Source organism: Phodopus roborovskii, unplaced genomic scaffold, assembly GCF_943737965.1.
Source record: "Phodopus roborovskii unplaced genomic scaffold, PHOROB, whole genome shotgun sequence".
In the NCBI taxonomy this organism is placed as follows: Eukaryota; Metazoa; Chordata; class Mammalia; order Rodentia; family Cricetidae; genus Phodopus; species Phodopus roborovskii.
In genome coordinates, this window is record NW_026126636.1 from 9,646,906 (window position 1) to 9,667,044 (window position 20,139).

Here is a 20,139-nt window from a genome sequence, read left to right on the forward strand (position 1 = left end):
AGCCATGCAGGTAAGGACTTGAGCAAGCCAGATCAGTTCATTTGGTGCTGAGAACACAACCAGCACTTTGAGTGTGCTAGGCGAGTCCTCCATCAACTGACCTTAGCCCCAGTTGTCAACTGACCTTAGCCCCAATTTTATTATCCTTTGTTTTGTTTTGTTCTTTGTTTTGAGATAGGGTTTCTCTGTGTACCGCTGACTGCCCTGGAACTCGCTCTGAGGACCAGGCTAGCCTCTGCACCACCCCTGCCCGTCCCGTCTCCTCCCTTCCTTCCTTTTACGAAATGTAGCCCAGGTTGGCTTGAACTCTAGCCTGCATCTCCGAAGTGCTAGGATTACGGGAGCATGCCAAGGCTTTGATCAATGCTTATTTGTCACCTACTGCGCGGGACGTGCTTATTCTGTTTACCAAGGACAAGGCAGACAATAGCTTTTCTTTTTCTGCTTGAGTCAGGACTCAATGTATAGCTCAGGCTGAGACTGTGGGTCATTCCATTCTGCTCTGCCTTTGCCCTGAGAATGAGAGCTGTGGAGGTTCTTCTGAGCAAGCAGGGAGCTGTGATTTGGTGAGGTGTCGTCCTGAGCGTTGTAGACAGCTTTGGCTGCTGGGTGCAAGAAGTGGAGAGGTAAAATAGAGGAAGTTTTGTTTGTCCCCGGGATGGGGGACACCCATGGCGCTGAAAAGATGGCCTGGTGGAACAGAGCACTGGCTCCTATCTCATGGGACCTGGGTTTGATTCCCAGCACCCACATGGCAGATCAGTCATCAATAACTCCACCCCAGGGGACCCGTCACCCTCTCTTCTCCTCTGTGGAAACTGCAGACATGTAACACGCAGACACCACACCCATACGCACAAAGTAAAAGAGAGGGCTCCTCGCCTGCTGGCCTCGACAGCAGGCGACTGACACAGCCAGTTGGCACAATGGCAGAGATTTCTCACTAAAACTGGAAAATCCCCTGCACAGCACCATCCAACCCTCCAGACACCACGTAACCCCAGGTTACTTCCCCCTTTCTGGCTCCAGAGAGTTGGAAACCTCCCTGTACATTCTGGAACAGAAGGTTCCCTTTCCAAGGGAACACCAAAAGAGCTGCTTCCATAGTTCAAAACACAGCTCTTGCCAGTTCTCGGGAAGTAGGTCTGTCATCCCGTCACTCAGGGAGCTGAGGAAAGCCACAGACTGAGTGGAAGGCCAGCCTGGACAACTTGAGACCCATTCTCAAAATCACAGGATTTCACTGTGAGTTCCAAGATAGCCAGGGCTACACAAAAAAGGAAAATAAGTTCTTGCTAAGAATGAAGCTCTATCATCTGCCTAGAATCCCCCAGTGAGGGGCTGGGGTGTGGCTCAGTGGTGGAGCCCCTGCCTAGAATCCCCCAGTGAGGGGCTGGGGTGTGGCTCAGTGGTGGAGTCCCTGCCTATGATCCCCCAGTGAGGGGCTGGGGCGTGGCTCAGTGGTGGAGCCCCTGCCTAGAATCCCCCAGTGAGGGGCTGGGTGTGGCTCAGTGGTGGAGCCCCTGCCTAGAATCCCCCAGTGAGGGGCTGGGGTGTGGCTCAGTGGTGGAGTCCCTGCCTATGATCCCCCAGTGAGGGGCTGGGGCGTGGCTTTGTTAACAAAGTACCTGTCTGGCATGCAAAAGCAAGAAGAAGCAGGGCTGGAAACAGGCTTAGCTGATAGAGTGCTTTGTTTGATGTGATGTACAAAGCCCCGGGTTGGATCCCCAGCACCACACGAAACTAGGAATAAAGGCTCATGTCTGCACTCCTAACACTTGGAAGGTAGAATTAGGATAAAGAGAAATTGAAAGGCATCTTCAGGTGTATAAAGTGAGTTGAGGCCAGTGGGTCTACATGAGATCCTATCTCCCCCACCCACCCCTTCAAATAAAAAGGCACACACACTGCAAAGTCCTTCTCCCACAACTTATGAAGCTCTCTGTTCTTGTGCAGTAGGTTGAAGCTGGATCATGAGGCCGAGGCTAGCCTGGGCTACACAGCCAGACCCTGCTTCAATGCAGAAAATAAAATAAAAGGAAAGGAAAACTGGAGTTCTAGCTCTGGAGTTCTTGCTCAGCAGCTAGTACTTGCCTGGCATGCACAGGGTCCTCGGCTGTGTGTCCCAAGGCTGTGGAACTGAAATGACGGGCGAGGAGGGAGAGGAGTTTGGCTGTCATTAACAAGGTCCCAGGTTCCCTCGATAGTACTGAAAGATGGAGGAGGGGTCAGGCAAACTTTAGAATCAGTCAGAGCACAGGCGTCGTGGGAAGAGTAGCCTCTGTCTCTGTGGAAAGGCTGGGCCACAGAGCCCAGAAAAGCTCTATTGAGGAAGTTAGCCTCCATCTGCAGAAGAGATCTGGAGGGTATAGAACCCCCAACCTGGGGCCGTGCACCATAGTCAGGAGGATCTGGAACGGCCCTATGGCCACTGATGGACAGGTGCTCTCTGGTGGTCAGGGGAGGGGACTGATAGCTCAGGCAATACCTGTTCAGGTGGGTGGGTCCACTCGGATGCAGAAGACCCATGAGTCCCGGCTCCAGGGACAAAACTGGTTAAGAGACACGCAGGGAGTGTCCTTGCTGTCTCCTTGAGAGGTTTTCCCATGTTTTCTGGGCGGATAAGGTGAAAGGGAAAAAGTAATGAGCAACTGGGGAATCCCTGTTGTTGATGTGTCTTCATCCCGTTTAGGAAGCACAGTACAGTGGTGACCGCAGGGAACGAAATAGGACCCTTTGTCTTTTCCCTTCTAACCGAGCCCGCTCAGACCCTTACTGGGGGATTCTAGGCAGGAACTTTGCAACAGAGCCCAGCCTCTGTCTTTAGACTTTCCTCTCTCTCCCTCTCTCTCTGTGTTCTTTTGTTGTTGTTCTTTTTGAGACAGGTTTAACTGTGCTGGATCCTGATACTCACTCTTTAGACCAGGCTGGCCTCAAACTGAGAGACCCACCTGTCTCTGCCTCCCGAGTGCTGGGATTAAAATTGTGTGCCTGGCTCAAACTAGACTTTCTTATTTTTATTGTTCACATGAACCACCCACTACACTCCTCTCACTTCTTTTATTGATTCAAAGTCTGACTATGATGTAGCTTAAGCCAGCCCCAAACTCACCATCCTCCTGCCTCAGCCTTTCCGGTGGTGGGATCACAAGTATGGGCTACCACCCCTGGCCTGTGTCTCTTTCTGATGGGGCATTGTGGATACTGTAAAATGTCCTACACAGGGTTGGTGGTGCACACCTTTAATCTCAGCACTCGGGCAGAGGCAGGTGGATCTCTGGGAGTTCTAGGTCAGCCAAGCACACACGGTGAGACCCAGTCTCATCACAGGCTAGGATAATGTGTGCCAGCAGACAGGTCCTAACTAAGCACTGGGTATGTTCTTTGATCCATAATCAGTCCCGTGAGTGGGAACTTGGGCTACTCTGACACTAAAGAAAATGACTAAAATGGCCTGCCCAAAGTTGTGCACCTGCTAGACGTGGGAGCTGGGACCCCTACTGGGGCAGCAGAGCCTGACCGTGTCTCCATGCTCCATGGCCACTGCTCGGATCTTTGTTGAGTGACTGCAAGTCGTGAGTCACACGCTTCTTTGTTCCTCTCTGTAGCCCAACCTGAGAATCATGCTGAGGCTCAGGAGGTCACCATTAGCCCTGAGTCCGTGCCTGTCGCCCGCTGCGTCTCCACGGGAGGCCGCCCACCTGCCCGGATCACCTGGATCTCGTCTCTCGGTGGAGAGGCCCGAGATATTCAGGAGCCGGGGCCACAGACTGGCACGGTCAACGTCATCAGCCGATACTCCTTGGTGCCGGTGGGCCGAGCGGATGGCGTCAAGGTCACGTGCAGAGTGGAACACGAGAGCTTCGAGGAGCCGCTCCTGCTGCCGGTGACCCTCTCCGTGCTCTGTAAGTGTGCCAGGAGGTGGCTTTCCCTCGCCCGTGCTGGCCCAAGTACATCAGCTTGCACCAGCCAAATCTCTCCTGTTGCTTGTACTAGTTTCTGGGGGCCTCGTGTGTGTGCAGCCTCCATAGTCTACACTGGGATTCTTCTTTGTAAACCAGACTGGCTTGCAACACCACCTGCCTTCTGGCCTCCCAGGTATTGAGATTAAAGGTGTTCGCCATCACGCCAGGCCTACGCGGGCTTCTATGGGCTCCTGCCTTCCTGCCTGCCCGCCCCCGCGATCAAAGATAAGCTGAGAACCCTTAGGTTCACTTTGTTTCCAATCGCTGAGGTGTGAGGTCAAACGGGAAAACAGAAAAATGAGACGCATACGCTGTTCCACCTCCCAGACTGGGTTTGCCTGTAAACAGCCCCACCCCTCGCCCCATTGACTTCTGGTTACCAGGGACGCCAAGTGGCACACGGTCCCCTGATAGTCTTCATCAGCTATCCCGGGCCACGGGCCGCGTCCACGCTGACCACCGCAGCAATGTTGTCACACTGTTCGTCCATTGATTTACTTTTGGGGACAGAGTTTCACAGAACCGGGTTTATCCTCAAACCCCAGAGGGCTGAGGCTGACCTGCTCACCCGCAGCCTGCAGCCTGTGAGCTCCATCTCCGCCCCGCGGCTCGCCTGCCGAGTGCTGGGATCACAGGTGTGGAGCACAGGGCTTCCATAGGCGAGCATCATCCTCGTACCACCCCCACCTCCCCACCCCCGTTTAAACTGCCTCCCTGAAGCATTCCACTGACCCCTGCTCCGAAGTGTTATTTCCTTTGGGACCCTGGGGTTCCCCAGCCTTCCCAAAGTGTGCTGGGCTAGCTTCTTCAGAAACTGCCTACAATGACAACCCCAGGTTTATCTAGAGAGACACCCTAGCACTCTCCACACAATTCAAGTGGCTGGAAATCTACCTGCTTTGTTTTTGTTTTATTTCGAGTCAGGGTCTCGCTATGTAGCCCTGGCTGGTCCGGAACTTTCTGTGTAGACCAGGCTGGCCTCGAACTCACAGACAGATCCACCTGCCTCTGCCTGAGTGCTGGGATTAAAGGCATGCACCACTCAGCAAGGCTGTTTTGTTTCTTAAAGACTTATTTTACTACTTATAATTTTCTGTGTACCTGTCTGTGCATATGAGTGTAGGCCAGCGGTCTTAGATGCCCTGAGTTGGCAGTTGCCCGATGTGGGTGCTGGGAACAGAATTCTCAGTAAGAGCAGACCGTACAGTACCGAGTCACCTCTCCAGCCTTTGTTTTTTGAGAGGGGGTCACATACCTGAGGTTAACCTTGAGCTCCATGTAGCTCAGGATAGCTTTGCCCTCCCTCGACCCTCCTGCAGCCATCTCCTGGGTGCTAGGCTCTCCAGCACGAAGCGTCCCACAAAAACCTAGTATCTTCAGCTCTACTTTGTCTTCTCGGGGTGACAACTGACCCAGGGTTCCAGTGGAATAATTGTGCCCTCCACTATGAGGTAGAGTCCCCTGCCTCATCTGCAGTGACTCATTCCAGCCACATTTATAAGTGAGCCCCTGACTTCCCATCTGGATATACTGTCTCCGGTGCTGACCAATCTAGGCATGTTCAATCAGGAGCATGCGCATGCGCGCGCGCGATACCTGTAGTTGTTTTCTTGGCGACTTTCAAGTGGCTGCCTGGGTGGGGTCCACGCTGGTCAGAGCATACAGTGTGGCCTACTAACCTCAGTTCATTGTGACTGCTGGGTCTCCCGCCGCCTGTGCTGCTAACTTGTCCCCAGTTCCGGAGTCTATGTGTCTCTGAGTCAGCCGTCCCTTCCTCTCAGACCCTCCCGAAGTGTCCATCTCCGGCTATGATGACAACTGGTACCTCGGCCGCAGTGAAGCCATCCTGACCTGTGATGTGCGCAGCAACCCAGAGCCCACAGGCTACGATTGGAGCACGTGAGTGACGTGGGCCCAGGCTTGGGTGTGGGGAGAAAGCACTGGGGTCTGGACCCCTGGGTCTGAGGGGTGCAGTCTCCCGGGTGCCTGCAATGCTGCTGACCTCACCCCACACCCTCAGGACCTCGGGCGTCTTCCCAGCCTCTGCGGTCGTCCAGGGTTCTCAGCTACTTGTCCACTCTGTGGACCGGATGGTCAACACTACCTTCATCTGTACGGCTACCAACGCTGTGGGGACAGGCCGTGCTGAGCAGCTCATCCTGGTCCGAGGTAAGGAAGTCTTCGCATTTGAGTATCAAGCCCAGTGGTTTCTCCCTTTGGGGCTTGGGTCCACTTTGGGGTGTCGCTGATGCTGCCCTAGCATGGGAGGGAGTCAGACCGCCTCACTTGCGGCAGAGGAAGGTATACTGTAGCTTCTCCATTTTGGCCTGCAGGTGTAGGCTGTGAGCAGAGGCTGTAATGGGGGCAGAGGGGAGGGTTGGCAGAGGAGGCCTGCACTGGGGTATCTTAAAAGTCAAGGCCTAAGCTGGGTATGATGTGCGTCCATAGTCCCAGCATTTGTTCAAGAGACTGAGGCAGGAGGATTACAGTGAGTCTAGCCTGTGCTACACAGTGAGACCTTGTTTCAAAGCAAAAAAGCTCCTAAGTTCAGGGAGAGAAGGGAATCAGCCAGCAGGCTCGAGTCTGCGGTAGGATCAGGGTCTAATGATCTCTGTAGAACTTTGTCCCAGACTGCGTAGCATTAGTGTGCCTGGTTCTTGTGGCTGCTGATGTACAGACCCACACAGAGGGAAAAATAGCTTGCTCAGTCATGAGAACCACAGCCAAGACTCACAGGCTGGAGATGAACCCAAGGCTGGGAATTCTCTTGAAGTCACCCAGATGTAACCTTATATACTCACAACCATTGTCACCGAGACACACCCCAAGAAAGAATGGCACGGGCCAGGACCACAGGAACCAGGAAAGAGCTGTTCTTAGAAATACCCTTAGCCAGACCTGACGGAGGGTGAGGCAGGACAGTGACAAGTTCAGAGCCGAAATGGACTACAGAGTGAGTTCTGAGCTAGCCTGGGCTATAGAACAGAACCATAATCTCAAAAATAAGATAAACCAGAAAAGAAAAGAAAGCAAGAGGACTAAGGAAATGGCTCAATGGTAGAACACTTACTTAGAATCCCCCAGTGAGAGGCTGGGCGTGGCTCAGTGGTAGAACATCTGCCTAGAATCCCCCAGTGAGGGGCTGGGGCTTGGCTCAGTGGTAGAGCCCCTGATTAGCATGTTGGGAACCTTAAGTTCAATCTTTAATATCAAAACAGAAAAAGAAGCCTTAGAAGTAGGAGAGGAGACACCACATAGTTTGCCTATGCAAATACCCGAATCTGAAATAGTGACCCTACCAAGCAGAACTTGAGCCCCTCAGAAACACAACAAATGGCCTAGAGAGAAAATGAGCTAAGTAGCCCGATCCTGTGATGCAGTTGGACACACCCTTCTTGAGAACACACCCTTGCTGAGACACACACTTTTACCCCGACACCCAAAGGCAAACTGATTTGCCTGTAGGAAGAGAAGCTTGCCTTGCTCATCAGCTCTGAACCCTTGGGATATGTCCTTGGAGGAAAACACTTGTCAGACCACAGTTCACATACAGAAGCATACTTCCTTACACACCTAAAGAACATTCCAGAAGATGTCTCTGCATCTAGAAACTCCACTGCAGAGATTCTGAGTCACTGGGTCACCTGCTAAGCAATACATATTGAGGTTTCCTTAGTTCTTTAGTATCGGGGGTTTGATGGCCAACACAGAGGTGCAGTCTCCACTCTAAGTTTTACCCAGAGGACCCAGCTCTGCCCACTGGGAGACGTGCGTAGCTGGAAATACACCCTCAAGTCTCTACATAGACCCTCACACTCAGGAGGCTCAACCCAGGTTTGGGCCTGAGGAATACAGGGTACAGACGTTCTCTCTCTCTCTCTCTCTCTCTCTCTGTCTTACCCTTCAGATTTTTTTACATCAATTTTTCAGTTAGTTTTCATTGTTGTTATGAAGCAATGCTTGATGCAGTCTTCTTTACAAAAAGAGGTTTCTGTCAGCTCATGAAGCTCTTGCGGGTCTCACCTAGTCAGCCTTCTTGCTTAGACATTCAAAGACAGCTGGGCGTCACAAGGCAGAAATGAGGAACGAGGGTACATGTATGTTCCTTTCCCTCATGTTTTGCGACAGGGTCTGGGATGTAGCCCAGGCTATCTCTGAATCGCCCAGCCTCTGCCTCCAAAGTGCTGAGGTGAACTGCACCTGGCTTACTTAGGCCAGGCCTTGGTTAATAGATTGTCTGCTATATATATAGTGAGACACTCCTAAACCCCAAGCGCAGAGAGACGTACAGTTGGGTTCACGGCACCCATGTTGGGCGGCTAACCCCTGCTTCTGAACTGCAGCTACAGGGAGACCCTCCATTGGGTACTTGGCACACATGTGTTCATGCATCTGTATATACACGCACAGACACACACACAGTGTTAAAAATTAAAATCATTAGAAATCTCAAACAACCCAAGAAAAACTGCATTATAAATAAGTTACCCTTGTACAGGGAAACCCTGTCTCCAAAACAAAAACAAAAAAAAGTCACCCTTGACTCCCATAAAGGTAGCCATGGACCCACCTGTTGTGGGACACAAGAGCAAACATAGGGAATGGGCAGCACCACCACAGTCCAACCTGGTGAGCCCATGAGTGGTGCTGAGGTTACTTACAGGAGCAGCATTGACAGGGACAGACGCTGTGACATCCTACCTAGCCCACCGCAGCATGGGTGACAGCTCCCAAAGCTGGGGCCTGGAGCTCACTGCACAGCCCGAGGGCAGCTCAGCTCGCTCCGCGCAGCATGGGGAGCTCAGCAGGTCTGAGAGTCTCCCGGCCTTTCCTACCTCTTAAATATGCTTAGAGAGGGAGTGGGCGGCCTTTTCCCAACTTCCTGTAACCTTTGAGCAGTTTTTTTTACCGAGTCTAAGGCATTTCCCTGGGGATGGAATGCTCCGCCTCCTTTTTAACACTCAGCTGTGTGAGTCCAGAGCCTGTCTGTGCAGCCCGAGGCCCCTGTCTCAGAAAACCAAACAAGCTGGGTGTGGTGGGAAGGCCACCTGGGAGACACAGGCAGGAGGATTTCTTTGAGTTTGAGAACAGCCTAGTCAACATCGCAGGTTCCAAGCCAGCCATATCTTTTAAAAGGGGAAGAAAGGAAGGAAATAAAGCCATATGGCAGTCGTTGGAGGGGTCCACCGGCCGGGGGAAACCAGGCTTCTGGGCCCAGCTGCTCTCCAAGGTACTGACTTGTACAGCCTCAAAGCCCCGCCCCCCAGGCACGTACCCCATAGTTCCCACACACTCACGTTCTCACTATGGCATGGACTCTCTACAATGAAAACACAAATGGACCACGTGTGGCAGCAGCTCACATCTTTTGTTTTGCCTGGTTGGTTGGTTTTTGGAGACAGGGTGGATGCCCTGGAGCTCACTCTGTAGACCAGGCTGGCCTCAAACTCAGAGATCCGCCTGCCTCTGCCTCCCGAGGGCTGGGATCAAAGGTGTGCATTGCCACCGCCACCACCACTTTGCAGCTCTCAATCACTGAGTCACGTACAAGGGAGTAGATTCTGCCCGAGCTCCAAAGTTCCTCCCCACTTCATGGGTGCACCCACATTTCTGATGAAGACTGAGGGAGCGCACTGATCAGCACTCCGAGTTCTCTGTGCAGTGCTTAGAAACAGACATGGTGTCGGGGCCAGGGAGATCACTCAGCTGTTCTTCCAGAGGACCAAGGTTCAATCCCCAGCACCCACATGAGGGCTCACAACTTTCTAACTCCAGTACCAGGGCTTCTGACACCCTCATACAGATATACATTTAGGCAAAAGCACCAATACACATGAAATAAAAAGATTAAAAAAACAAAAAGAAGTCGTACTGTCAAAGTCTCCTTTCAAAGACCACCCCCACCCACTCACCCCTGCAGATGCCGGTCCTCATATAAAATAACATCCTGTTTGTGTAGAACTTCCACACAACCCCCCAAAACTGTTACTTTATTTGTATGTTTTTATTTTATTCAATATGGGGTTTTTTTTTTGTGCATGTGTGTTGTGTTGAGGCAGGGTTGTACTGTGTTGCCCTGGGTGGTGGGGAGCTCACTCTAGACCAGGCTGGCCTTGAACTAACAGCTCTGCCTGCCTCTGCCTATTGCATGCTGGAGTCAATAGCATGCAATAACTGCTTAGCATGACACCCTATTTGAAAACATTATTCAGAAACTGGGTGTGGTAACCCAGTCCTGTAATTTCAGCACTTGAGAGGATGATTTGAGATACATGGAACCCTCAAAAACCAAAACCAAATCCTGAAAGTAACCACACTGGCCAGGAGAGTAGCTAAGATGTAGAACCGCTGCCTAGAATCCCCCAGTAAGGAGTTGGGGTGTGGCTTAGTGGTAGAGCCCCTGCCTAGAATCCCCCAGTGAGGGGCTGGGGGTGAGGCTCAGTAGTAGACCCCTCTTCAGCATGAACAAGAGTGTGGATTCGATTCCTAGTGCTAGGAAAGAAAACCGGAAGTGTTGGCTGAAAAATCCAACTTGGTCAACACAGACTGGAGGTCTACTATGCAGCATCTGTCAGGGAAAGCTAATTGGTTACCTGGGAGCCAGCAGTTTTAACACCTGGCCACCAGCAGGCTCACTGGTCAGGAACCTTCAGGCCCCTGGTAGGTGGGCAGCAAGGCTTCCCACCCCCTGGACTGTTGATTTCCTGTGTGTTCCCCACCACGGTGGGGAGAGGACTATGGGAGGTGGGCACGAGGCTGCCAGAATGCAGGGAGCCCTGGGGAAAGCAGCGTGGGTGGGGGAGATGGCGCGAGACTCCCACACCAAGAAGATGCAGGGGTGGTCAGTGCCTCCTCCCATCTCCACGTTCTGGACCTAAGTGGGAGGGCGCAGAGAGGCTCTACTTACACCTGCCTCTCATCCTGCACCCCTGCATACAAGGGGCTGGGACCCCACTCCCCGACTATGCGTTATTGGTTTTTTTGTCTGTCGCTTGTTGTTTTGAGGGAGGGTTGGAGACAGCCTGACCTCAAATGTGTCATTTTACCTTGGTTTCCTCAGGTGCAGTTTCAGGTCACATAGACGTGGGTGGAACCCTTAGTGTTTCGTAATGGAATACGGGGCCTTGAACATGCTAAGCAAACAAAAGTTCTACCACTGAGTGTTACCTCCCTCACTGGAGGATTCTAGGCAGATGCTCTACCACTGAGCCACACCCCAGCCCCTCACTGAGGGATTCTAGGCAGGGGCTCCACCACTGAGCCACGCCCCAGCCCCTCACTGGGGGATTCTAGGCAGGGGCTCTACCACTGAGCCACGCCCCAGCCCCTCACTGGGGGATTCTAGGCAGGGGCTCCACCACTGAGCCTCTCACTGGGGGACTGTAGGTAAACATTTTACTGCTGACCACCATCCTCAGCCCAGCAACTTTTCCTTCTCAGAATTTTTAGATAGAGTCTCACTGTGTGGCCCAAGGTGACCGTGATGGCACCATCCTCTTGCCTCATCCTCCCAAGTGCTTGGATGGCAACCTTGTGCCACCACACCTTGCTGCGGTCTTCCAGGACACTGTGGGTGTAGATAGCTGTCCAGGCAGCATCAGCTGGCAGCGTCTCCTAAGTGAGGGTCATGCATACCCCTTGCTCTTCGTCCTTTCTCCTCCCTTCCCAGCCCGTCACCTCCTAAGTTCTGGTCACTAACCCGTGTCCTGGGTCTCCCCCATGCCCTTCCCCCCTGATGTGGCCTCTTGACTCCCTCTCTCTCTTTTTCTCTCTCCTTCCTTTCTCCTCAGACACCCCCCAGGCCTCCCGAGATGTGGGTCCGCTGGTGTGGGGGGCCGTGGGGGGAACATTGCTGGTGCTACTTCTGGCTGGGGGGTTCCTGGCCTTCATCTTGCTGAGGGGGAGGAGGAGGCGGAAGAGCCCTGGAGGAGGCGGAAATGATGCCGACAGAGGATCCTACGATACAAAGACTCAGGTGTTTGGGAACGGGGGTCCTGTCTTCTGGAGGTCATCATCTCCTGAGCCCATGAGGCCAGATGGCAGGGAAGAGGAAGAGGAGGAGGAGGAAGAGGCGAAGGCAGAGGAAGGCCTCATGCTGCCTCCACATGAGTCACCCAAGGACGACATGGAATCTCATTTGGATGGCTCCCTCATTTCTCGGCGGGCAGTTTACGTGTGACCCCCACGACATAGACACTGGACACGTAGAGAAGCCTATTCCCACCCCCACCGCCAACCACACCAGCGCCAGCCAGCAACGGGACGGCTAGGGACCGGTTGGACTGGTTCTTCTGGGGCACACTGGAGTTGGAAGGCCACCTCCCCCGTTTCTGGACTAAGGACAAGTGGAACCACACACCAGACTCCTGTCTCCAGGCCCTCGTGGATCCCCAGAGCGCCATGGTGCACACTCAGGACTCCTCAGAGCTTGCTTTCGGCCCCAGCCTGGCCCTGGCCCCGAAACACTCAGGAGCTAATAAATGCCTTGTCAGAAAAACTTGGGGGTGTTTTGTAATACATCAGGCCCCTTTCTTTGTGTCCTGGGGAGGAGTGGGTGGGACAGGGACCTCTGTCCTGAGGCTTGGAAAATTGGGACCCACACTGAGCTGTCACTCCACCTGTGCCCTAGATCTCTTGCAGCTTCCATAGCTTAGGGGGTCCCTGACTTTGAAGGGAAGGGGGACTTGAACTCTTGGGCCCCAGGACAGGTGGTTAGCAGACTAGCTTCAGATCTGAGCTCCTCAGGGAAAGGCTGTAACTACCTTGACCCTGGGTTCTAATGGTCTGTGGGGCGGAGGGAGCACACAGGTCTCGTTTCTGTGTGATGGAGGACCTCCAGGCTGTAGAGACCGGTGTGGGCAATACTCAGGTGACCCCACCTTGATGTCCTGTCCTGTGTGGCTGTCTGCCACCCTCTTATGAGGGTTTGGTCCCATGGGAGTTACCAGCAATTCTGATGGACCTCAGCACCCCCAAATCACACACACACACACCAAACATACATACATACACACACACGCACACACATGATCTTCCAGGTAGCAGTCTGATTCCAAGGGTCCTGAAGCATCAGCCCTGGGGAGAAGGCGGTGAGCTTCTGTGACTTCTCTGGACACTAGGATCAGATGGTGCCTTCTGGGTGGGTGGAGCAACTAGGAGGCCTGGATCCAGGCACTTCCTCAACCAGCATTTACAGATCCCAGAATGCCAAGCCTGCATCCACCATGCTGGGGACACACGAGTCACAACCCTGTCCTGTGGGAACATGGTCAGCCAGGAACAATGACAGGAAGGACTGAATGTTTGGGATGACCTTGTGTGGTGCACCCTAGCTAGTCACGCCTCCCCGGTGTGTGAGAGTGAGTGTGTGTGTGCGCACACACACTCACACACACTGGAACCTTCTGGAGAACACACCCAGCAGGAGAGCGGATTCTGACTGTATGCCCCGGGCAGCTTACCCTCCAAGAATGGGAAGCACACTAACCAACCTCACTGGTGACTCCTAGGGTTTTGCATCCTTGCCTATCCTGGGTGTTCGGGGTGAGGCCCACCATGTGCTCAGCCACGGAGGGTAGGGCGAGCAATTTGCTCGAATTCCGTCTGCACACAGATCCCCTCTAACATGCCAGCTGCGTGTCAGATCTGTGGCGATGGACGTAGAGAGGAAGCTGGTCTTTGCTCCAGGAACTCCGCCGTTAGAAGCACACTGGGCAACTGGGAAATAGGAAGCCGTGTGAGCTCTCGTGATAGGCCAGAAAGCATGACGTTCCCATAATAATAATGAGGGGTCCGCTCTTAACACCTCAGCCTGCCCTCCACTTCCTTCCCTCTTCACTCTGGCCCAGGATCACTGTCTCCTTGCTCTTCCTGTTTGTCTTTTCTTTTTAATGAAACAGTCCTCAAATGCTCACTGCCAAGGCTGAACTTCAACCTCTTCCTACTGCTTCCCCCCTGTGTGCAGAGGTTTTTGTTTTGTTTTGTTTTGTTTTAACAGTCAAAAAAAAAAACCCTGTAATGCTGACTGTCCTGGAACTCACTGTAGCCCAGGTCGGATTCATACTCTTTGGCAATCCTGCTTCAGCCTCCTGAGTGCTTTGGAATTATGAGTGTCTAAACTGTCACAACTGACTCTCCTTGTTCCTTAGAAATAGCCCGAGGCTGCCCCAGGACCTTTGCACTGCCTCTTTCTCTGCAGTACACCTAGAGGACTCAAAAAACGCCCCTTCACAGATAAGCCCTGGTGCCTGGCTTTGTAGGTCTGTCTTTCTGTCTCTCTGTCACTTCCTCGTCCCCTTCTCCACTCCGTACGTGTGTCTGTTCAGGCTTGACTTGGATAGGATCGAATCTGTTTGTTTGCTGTTAGCCAAGGCCAGCCTGTGCCACCGTAAGACCTGGAGCAGTGAACTTCTCAGCTCCATGAGGGTGGGGACTTGGTGCATGTATTTCATTTCCACATCTCTTCCCATCTGCACAGGACAGGTGCTCCTGAAGCAGGCGCACAGGGCAGTCGGATGCTGCAAAGCCCCTGGCCATGGTGGATTGTACTCAGACACAGGAGCACTTGCCTAGCATGCTTGCGGCCCCAGAGTTAGTTTCCTGCACAGCCGAAGGAAAGAAGCAGGAGGACAGAGGCATAGATTAAGCCTGGCCTACGTAGAGAGTTCCGGCCAACCTGGGCTACATGTGGAGACCCTGTCCTGTGAGGAGCAGGCTAGAAGCAGCAGCTGTGAGTTCTCATAATGAGCCCTGTGCTGTCTTTGTCCTAACAGAGTCACCCAGCACAGCAGGAGCAGGAGCCACAGGCGGCATCATCGGAGGCATCATCGCCACCATCATCGCCACTGCAGTGGCCGCCACAGGCATCCTCATCTGCCGGCAGCAGAGGAAGGAGCAGCGGCTTCAGGGGGCTGATGAAGAAGAGGAGTGAGTGACGGGCCCGAGGAGTGGGCGGGAGGAGAGGGGTGAGTGACAGGGTCCTGAGGAGTGGGCGGGAGGAGAGGAGTGAGTGACGGGCCCGAGGAGTGGGCGGGAGGAGAGGGGTGAGTGACGGCCCCCGAGGAGTGGGCGGGAGGAGAGGGGTGAGTGACGGGGCTCTGAGGAGTGGGCGGGAGGAGAGGGGTGAGTGACGGCCCCCGAGGAGTGGGCGGGAGGAGAGGGGTGAGTGACAGGGTCCTGAGGAGTGGGCGGGAGGAGAGGGGTGAGTGACGGCCCCCGAGGAGTGGGCGGGAGGAGAGCGGTGTCACAGTCCGGGAGCACAGGGAGGGGGCTGAAATCTCTGAGATGTCATCAGAGCCCAGGCCCCAACTCTCTTGTTACCCCACCTTCCCCTGAGCGTCCGCTCTCAAGGGCTGCTAAGTGTGGGTTCTCGGCACTCGGGTAGAAGTAAGGATCAGAAGTTCAACTTCATGCTCCCGCTATCACACGACGCTCTTGTCTCAAAATGGCGTATACCTTTAGTCCCAGCACTAGGGAGGCAGAGGCAGGCAGGTCTCTATGAGTTCGAACCTGGTCTACAGACTGAGTTCCAGGACAGGCTCCAAAGCAATACAGAGAAACTCTGTCTCGAAAAACCAGAAAAAGAAAAAGGTTCTACAGGAGCCAGGGAAATGAGTTAGTAAGAACTTGAGTTCTAGCTCTACAGCATTCGTTAAAAACAAATAATAAACCAGCCAGGTGTGGTGGTGCACACTTTTCATCCCAGCACTCGGAGGCATAGGCAGGCAGATGTCTGAATTTGAGGACAGCCTGGTCTATAGAGCAAGTTCCAGGACAGCTAGGGCTACACAGAGAAACATCATGAAAACAAGAAAAAGAGAGAGAAAAAAAAAGGTTTATTTTCTTCTTATTTATGTGTCTGTCTGTCTATCTCTGTGTATGTATGTGTATGTCTGTGTAACTATGTGTGTGCCCCCTCAGAGGCCAGAGGACCTTGAACCTGGGAGCTTGGGTTACTGACCATTGTGAACTTCCCCGTGGTGCTGGGAACAAAATAACACAGACAGGTTCTTTGGAAAGACACCAGTGCTCTTACACACTGAGCCATCGTTCTAGTATGCACGTGTGCGCGCGCATGCATGTATGTGTGTGTGTGTGTGTACAAGCATAATCAAGTATGTGTTACTGAACACATGTTTATACATAGAGCGGGCAGAGGACAACCTTGGGTAGCATTCCCCAGGCTCCATCCACCTCGGATTGTTTGTTTTTGGTACAGGATCCCACTATGTAGCACTGGTTGGCCTAGAACTCATCACTCAGATAGGGCTGACCTTAAACACAGAGCCCCTCCTTAGTCCTGGGATTGGCGGTGTGTGGCACATGCCTGACTCACTGCATGAGAATTCTTTGAATTCTTCCCAGAGGGGCCTGGGATGCCAGGACTGTGTATCACTCAGATTCCTCCCTCACTGGGGTGGGGGCAGAGATGTTGCTGAAAAACAGAGAAGAAAAGAAAAGAAAGCATTTTGACACTTACCAAGCGACCAGGGGGAGCAGATGAGGACAGGGTGGCTTACATTCCTTGATCTGACTCCTACCCCTGACCCTGCAGACTGGAAGGACCTCCCTCCTATAAGCCACCAACCCCCAAGGCCAAGCTGGAGGAGCCAGAGATGGTGAGATGTTAGCCCGAGCTACCCTGCCTCTCTTCCCACTTTTCCTCCCTGGGGCTGGGCCGGGATGGCTGTTGGGGCTGGGACAGGGCTGGCTGGGAGAGGTCACCATGACGGGTCCTGACTTAACCCTTATGTCATGCCACAGCCCTCCCAACTCTTCACTCTGGGGGCCTCGGAGCACAGCCCCGTGAAGACGCCATATTTCGACTCGGGTGTCTCTTGTGTTGATCAGGTGAGACTTTCCGGGTAAACCAGGGTGCGTTTAGGGCTGGGTTTAGGATCAAGGGTCAAGGCTGGGTAGAGTAGAATCTGAGTTGGCCAGGGGCTGTGCCTGCAGCAGAGATAACACCATGAAGCCATTGCTTTGGAGTCCCCTCTATGATGGAGACATCCCCCTGCGGGCCCCTGGATGGTCAGCTGTCAGGTAAGGACGACAAAGCATATTGAGGTTTGAGGACCTGACTGGCACTCAAGGTTAAATAATGATTGAGGTCAGAGCTTGGTAGCTCCTGTCTGTGATCCCAACAGTTGGGAATCTGAGGCAGGAGGATCACCATGAATTAAAATTGTGGTGGGTTCAACCAACCTGGGCTACATAGTGAGTTCAAGGCTAGCATGAGTTAGAGTGAGACTTTGTTTCAAAACAGCCAAGAGCCCTAGGATTGATGACGTGGTTTTGGACCAGAGCTGGAGTCTGAGGATGGAGTCACATACTAGGCATCCTCAAATACCTGTGACTCCAGCTGGGAGGGTCAAATACCCTCTTTAGGCCTTTGTGCTCACATGCATGTGTAAGTGCATCCACACACACACACACACACACACACACACACACACACACAGAGTTGGGAAATATTTTCAACAATCAAGAGAAGAGACTGAAGCCAAGCCTGGAGTGGGAATATACACCTGCAACCTCAGTACTTGGGAGACTGAGGCAGGATTACCACTGTTGGAACCCAGCCTAGGCTGCATAGTGAGACCCTGTGTTAAAAGAAAAAAGTCGCCGGGCGGTGGTGGCACACTCCTTTGATCCCAGTGCTCGGGAGGCAGAGCCAGGCCAATCTCTATGAGTTCGAGGCCAGCCAGATCTACAGAGTGTGTGCCAGGACAGCCAGAGATACACAGAGAAACCTTGTCTCAAAAAAAACAAAAAACAAAAAAAAAAAAAGAAAAAGAAAGAAAGAAAGAAGTCAAGTTGATGGCAAGAGTGCACATTTGTCCCAGCACTGAGGAAATGTAGGCAGGATGATGAAGAGTTCAAGGTCATCCCTGGCTACAAAGTGAATTTAAGGAGACCATATGCTATTTGAGACCTTGTCTCCAAACAAACCAAATGATTGAGGTCAGGCTAGGTTATAACTCAATTGGCACAGTTTTGCCTAGCATGCACAATGCCCTGAGTTCAATCCACAGGATTTTGTAATTGTGGTTCCAGACCTGTGCTTCTAACACTCAGGAGGCAGAAGCAGGCAGATAGATCTCTGTGAGTTCCACTCCAACCTAATCCACAACAGTCAGGGCTACATAGAGACTGGGAAATCAGAAGTTCAAGATCAACCTGGATACATAGTATGTTCAAGGTCAGTCTTCTATACAGGACACCTGGTCTTCAAAAAAAAAAGAAAGAAAGAAAGAAAGTCAGGTGGTGATGGCATATGCCTTTAATCTCAGCCCTGGGGAGGCAGAGGCAGGTGTTTCTGTGAGTTCAAGGCCAGCCTGATCTACAGATTTTGAGTTCCAGGACAGCCAGGATTGTTACCCAGAAAAACCCTGTCTCAAAAAAAAAAAAAAAAAAAAAAAAAAAAAAAAAAAAAAGGACTAGGAAATAAACCAGGTTTGATGGTTATGCCTTTAATCCCAGCACTTAGAGACAGAGGCAGGTGAATCTCTATGGTGTCTGTGAAGGCTGTGCTACTTATTGGTCAGTCAGGACTACACAATAAGACCCTAACTGAAGCAAAACAAGCCAACTATGCTGGCATATGCCTTTAGGTTCAGCACTCAGGAGGCAGATCTGAGTTCAAGGCCAACATGGTCTACATAGTGAATTTCAGATCAGCCAGAGCTACATAGTGAGACCCAGTCTCGGAAGGAATTAAGGAAGGAAGGAAGCAAGCAAACATACCACAGTAGAAGTCAAATGTTCTTGTGTAAGGATTTGGGATCAGGGAAGAAGATGGACAGGGTGAGGAAATCAAGCTGGGTAAAGGTGGCCATAGGGAGTGGGCTAGTTGGGTCTGTTTGGCACAGGACAAGGAGAGCCAGGAATCTTGGACCAAGGAGCAGATAGGGGAATACCATCCTGAGACTCGGGTGACCTAGAATTCCTTCTCGCTCTCCACTTCTAGGACATGCCTCGGTATCACGAGCTGCCCACCCTGGAAGAGCGGTCAGGGACCCTGCTTTTGGGGGCCACGGGCCTGGGACCTTCTCTTCTGGTACCTCCAGGACCCCCTGTTGTGGAGGGGGTTTCCCTGGGTCTGGAAGATGAGGATGAAGATGAGGAGGAGGAAGACTTCCTGGATAAAATCAACCCTATTTATGATGCCCTGTCCTACCCCAGCCCCTCTGATTCCTACCAAGGCAAAGACTTTTTTGTGTCACGAGCCATGTATGTGTGAGGCACAGGGGCTCTGACCTTTCACCCTTGGCCCCTCAGCTCTCCACCAGCGATCTAGGATGCTCTGACTTCCAGCCAAGCCAGGCTCAGCTATCAACCCTGCAATCCACCTGTGTGTGACTTCTTAGTAGTTCCACTATGACCTCCGACCCTGAAAAACCTGCATGACTGGGAACCTGGGAGGGAGCTGAGAGGAGCCTTCTGCATCACCTCTGACCCCTCAAGGACTCTTGAGGCTCCTAAGACTGCCACCCTCTAATCATGCCACTCACTACCAAAAAAAAAAAAAAAAAAAAAAAAAAGAAAAACAAACAAAAAAACCCAAAGAAGAAGGGACCTCGGACTTGTCCTCAGACAATAGAGTCCGCACAGGTCTGCAAGAACAGGGTCAGGGGCTACCTGCTGCTCAGACCTGAGCCCTCCAGGCAGCAGAAGCTCACCTGATCCCTCCCCACCCTCCTCCCCAAAGGTGAAAAGGAGAGGACTCCCCTGTGTCAGGTAGGACCTCCCCATCTCCACCCACTCCTGCAGGCAGGAAACTCAGGGTTCACACCCTCTCCTTATCACCCGGTACCCCAGTTCCTGTCTCCAGAGCATGAAGCCTAGGCCCAGTGCTGGAGGGGAGAGCCTAATGCAAGTGTGCCTTGCCACCCCGTGTTTGAGAGATTTGCTCTTATCTTGAAGACTACTGAATCCTTTTAACCCCTGCCCAGTGGGAGGAGAATTATACGACCCTCTTTAGGGGGTGGAGGGGGGTTGTGTGAGATGGAGCATTTGGGCATCTGGGTTGGGAATTTGGGCGATGTTATTTTGTAAGCATTTCCTACAAAATATGAGTTTATACTTTGATAAAGTCTTGTGTTTTCTGTGAGGAATTAAGGGATTGGGGTAGGACATGAAGGAAAATGAGTAAGGGCTGGAGCTTTAAGTACCC

At 52.5% G+C, this 20,139-nt stretch overlaps 1 protein-coding gene across 2 annotated transcripts in view; it reads left to right on the plus strand.

Annotated features, from left to right (window-relative positions):
• Nectin2 (nectin cell adhesion molecule 2) overlaps positions 1-20,058 on the plus strand; it is a 31,196-nt gene extending 11,138 nt beyond the window's left edge. Inside the window, exons 3-9 of one of the 2 annotated variants that reach the window (XM_051207597.1) lie at positions 3,609-3,905; positions 5,747-5,864; positions 5,986-6,134; positions 14,738-14,891; positions 16,519-16,582; positions 16,728-16,814; positions 18,934-20,058. In XM_051207597.1, the coding sequence (XP_051063554.1) occupies positions 3,609-3,905; positions 5,747-5,864; positions 5,986-6,134; positions 14,738-14,891; positions 16,519-16,582; positions 16,728-16,814; positions 18,934-19,206 (1,142 nt within the window). In that variant the 3' untranslated portion in view covers positions 19,207-20,058. Of the gene's footprint in view, positions 1-3,608; positions 3,906-5,746; positions 5,865-5,985; positions 6,135-11,755; positions 12,463-14,737; positions 14,892-16,518; positions 16,583-16,727; positions 16,815-18,933 lie in introns of those variants that run through there. The other variant, XM_051207598.1, reaches the window with a different exon arrangement.
• Positions 20,059-20,139: the final 81 nt, after the last annotated feature.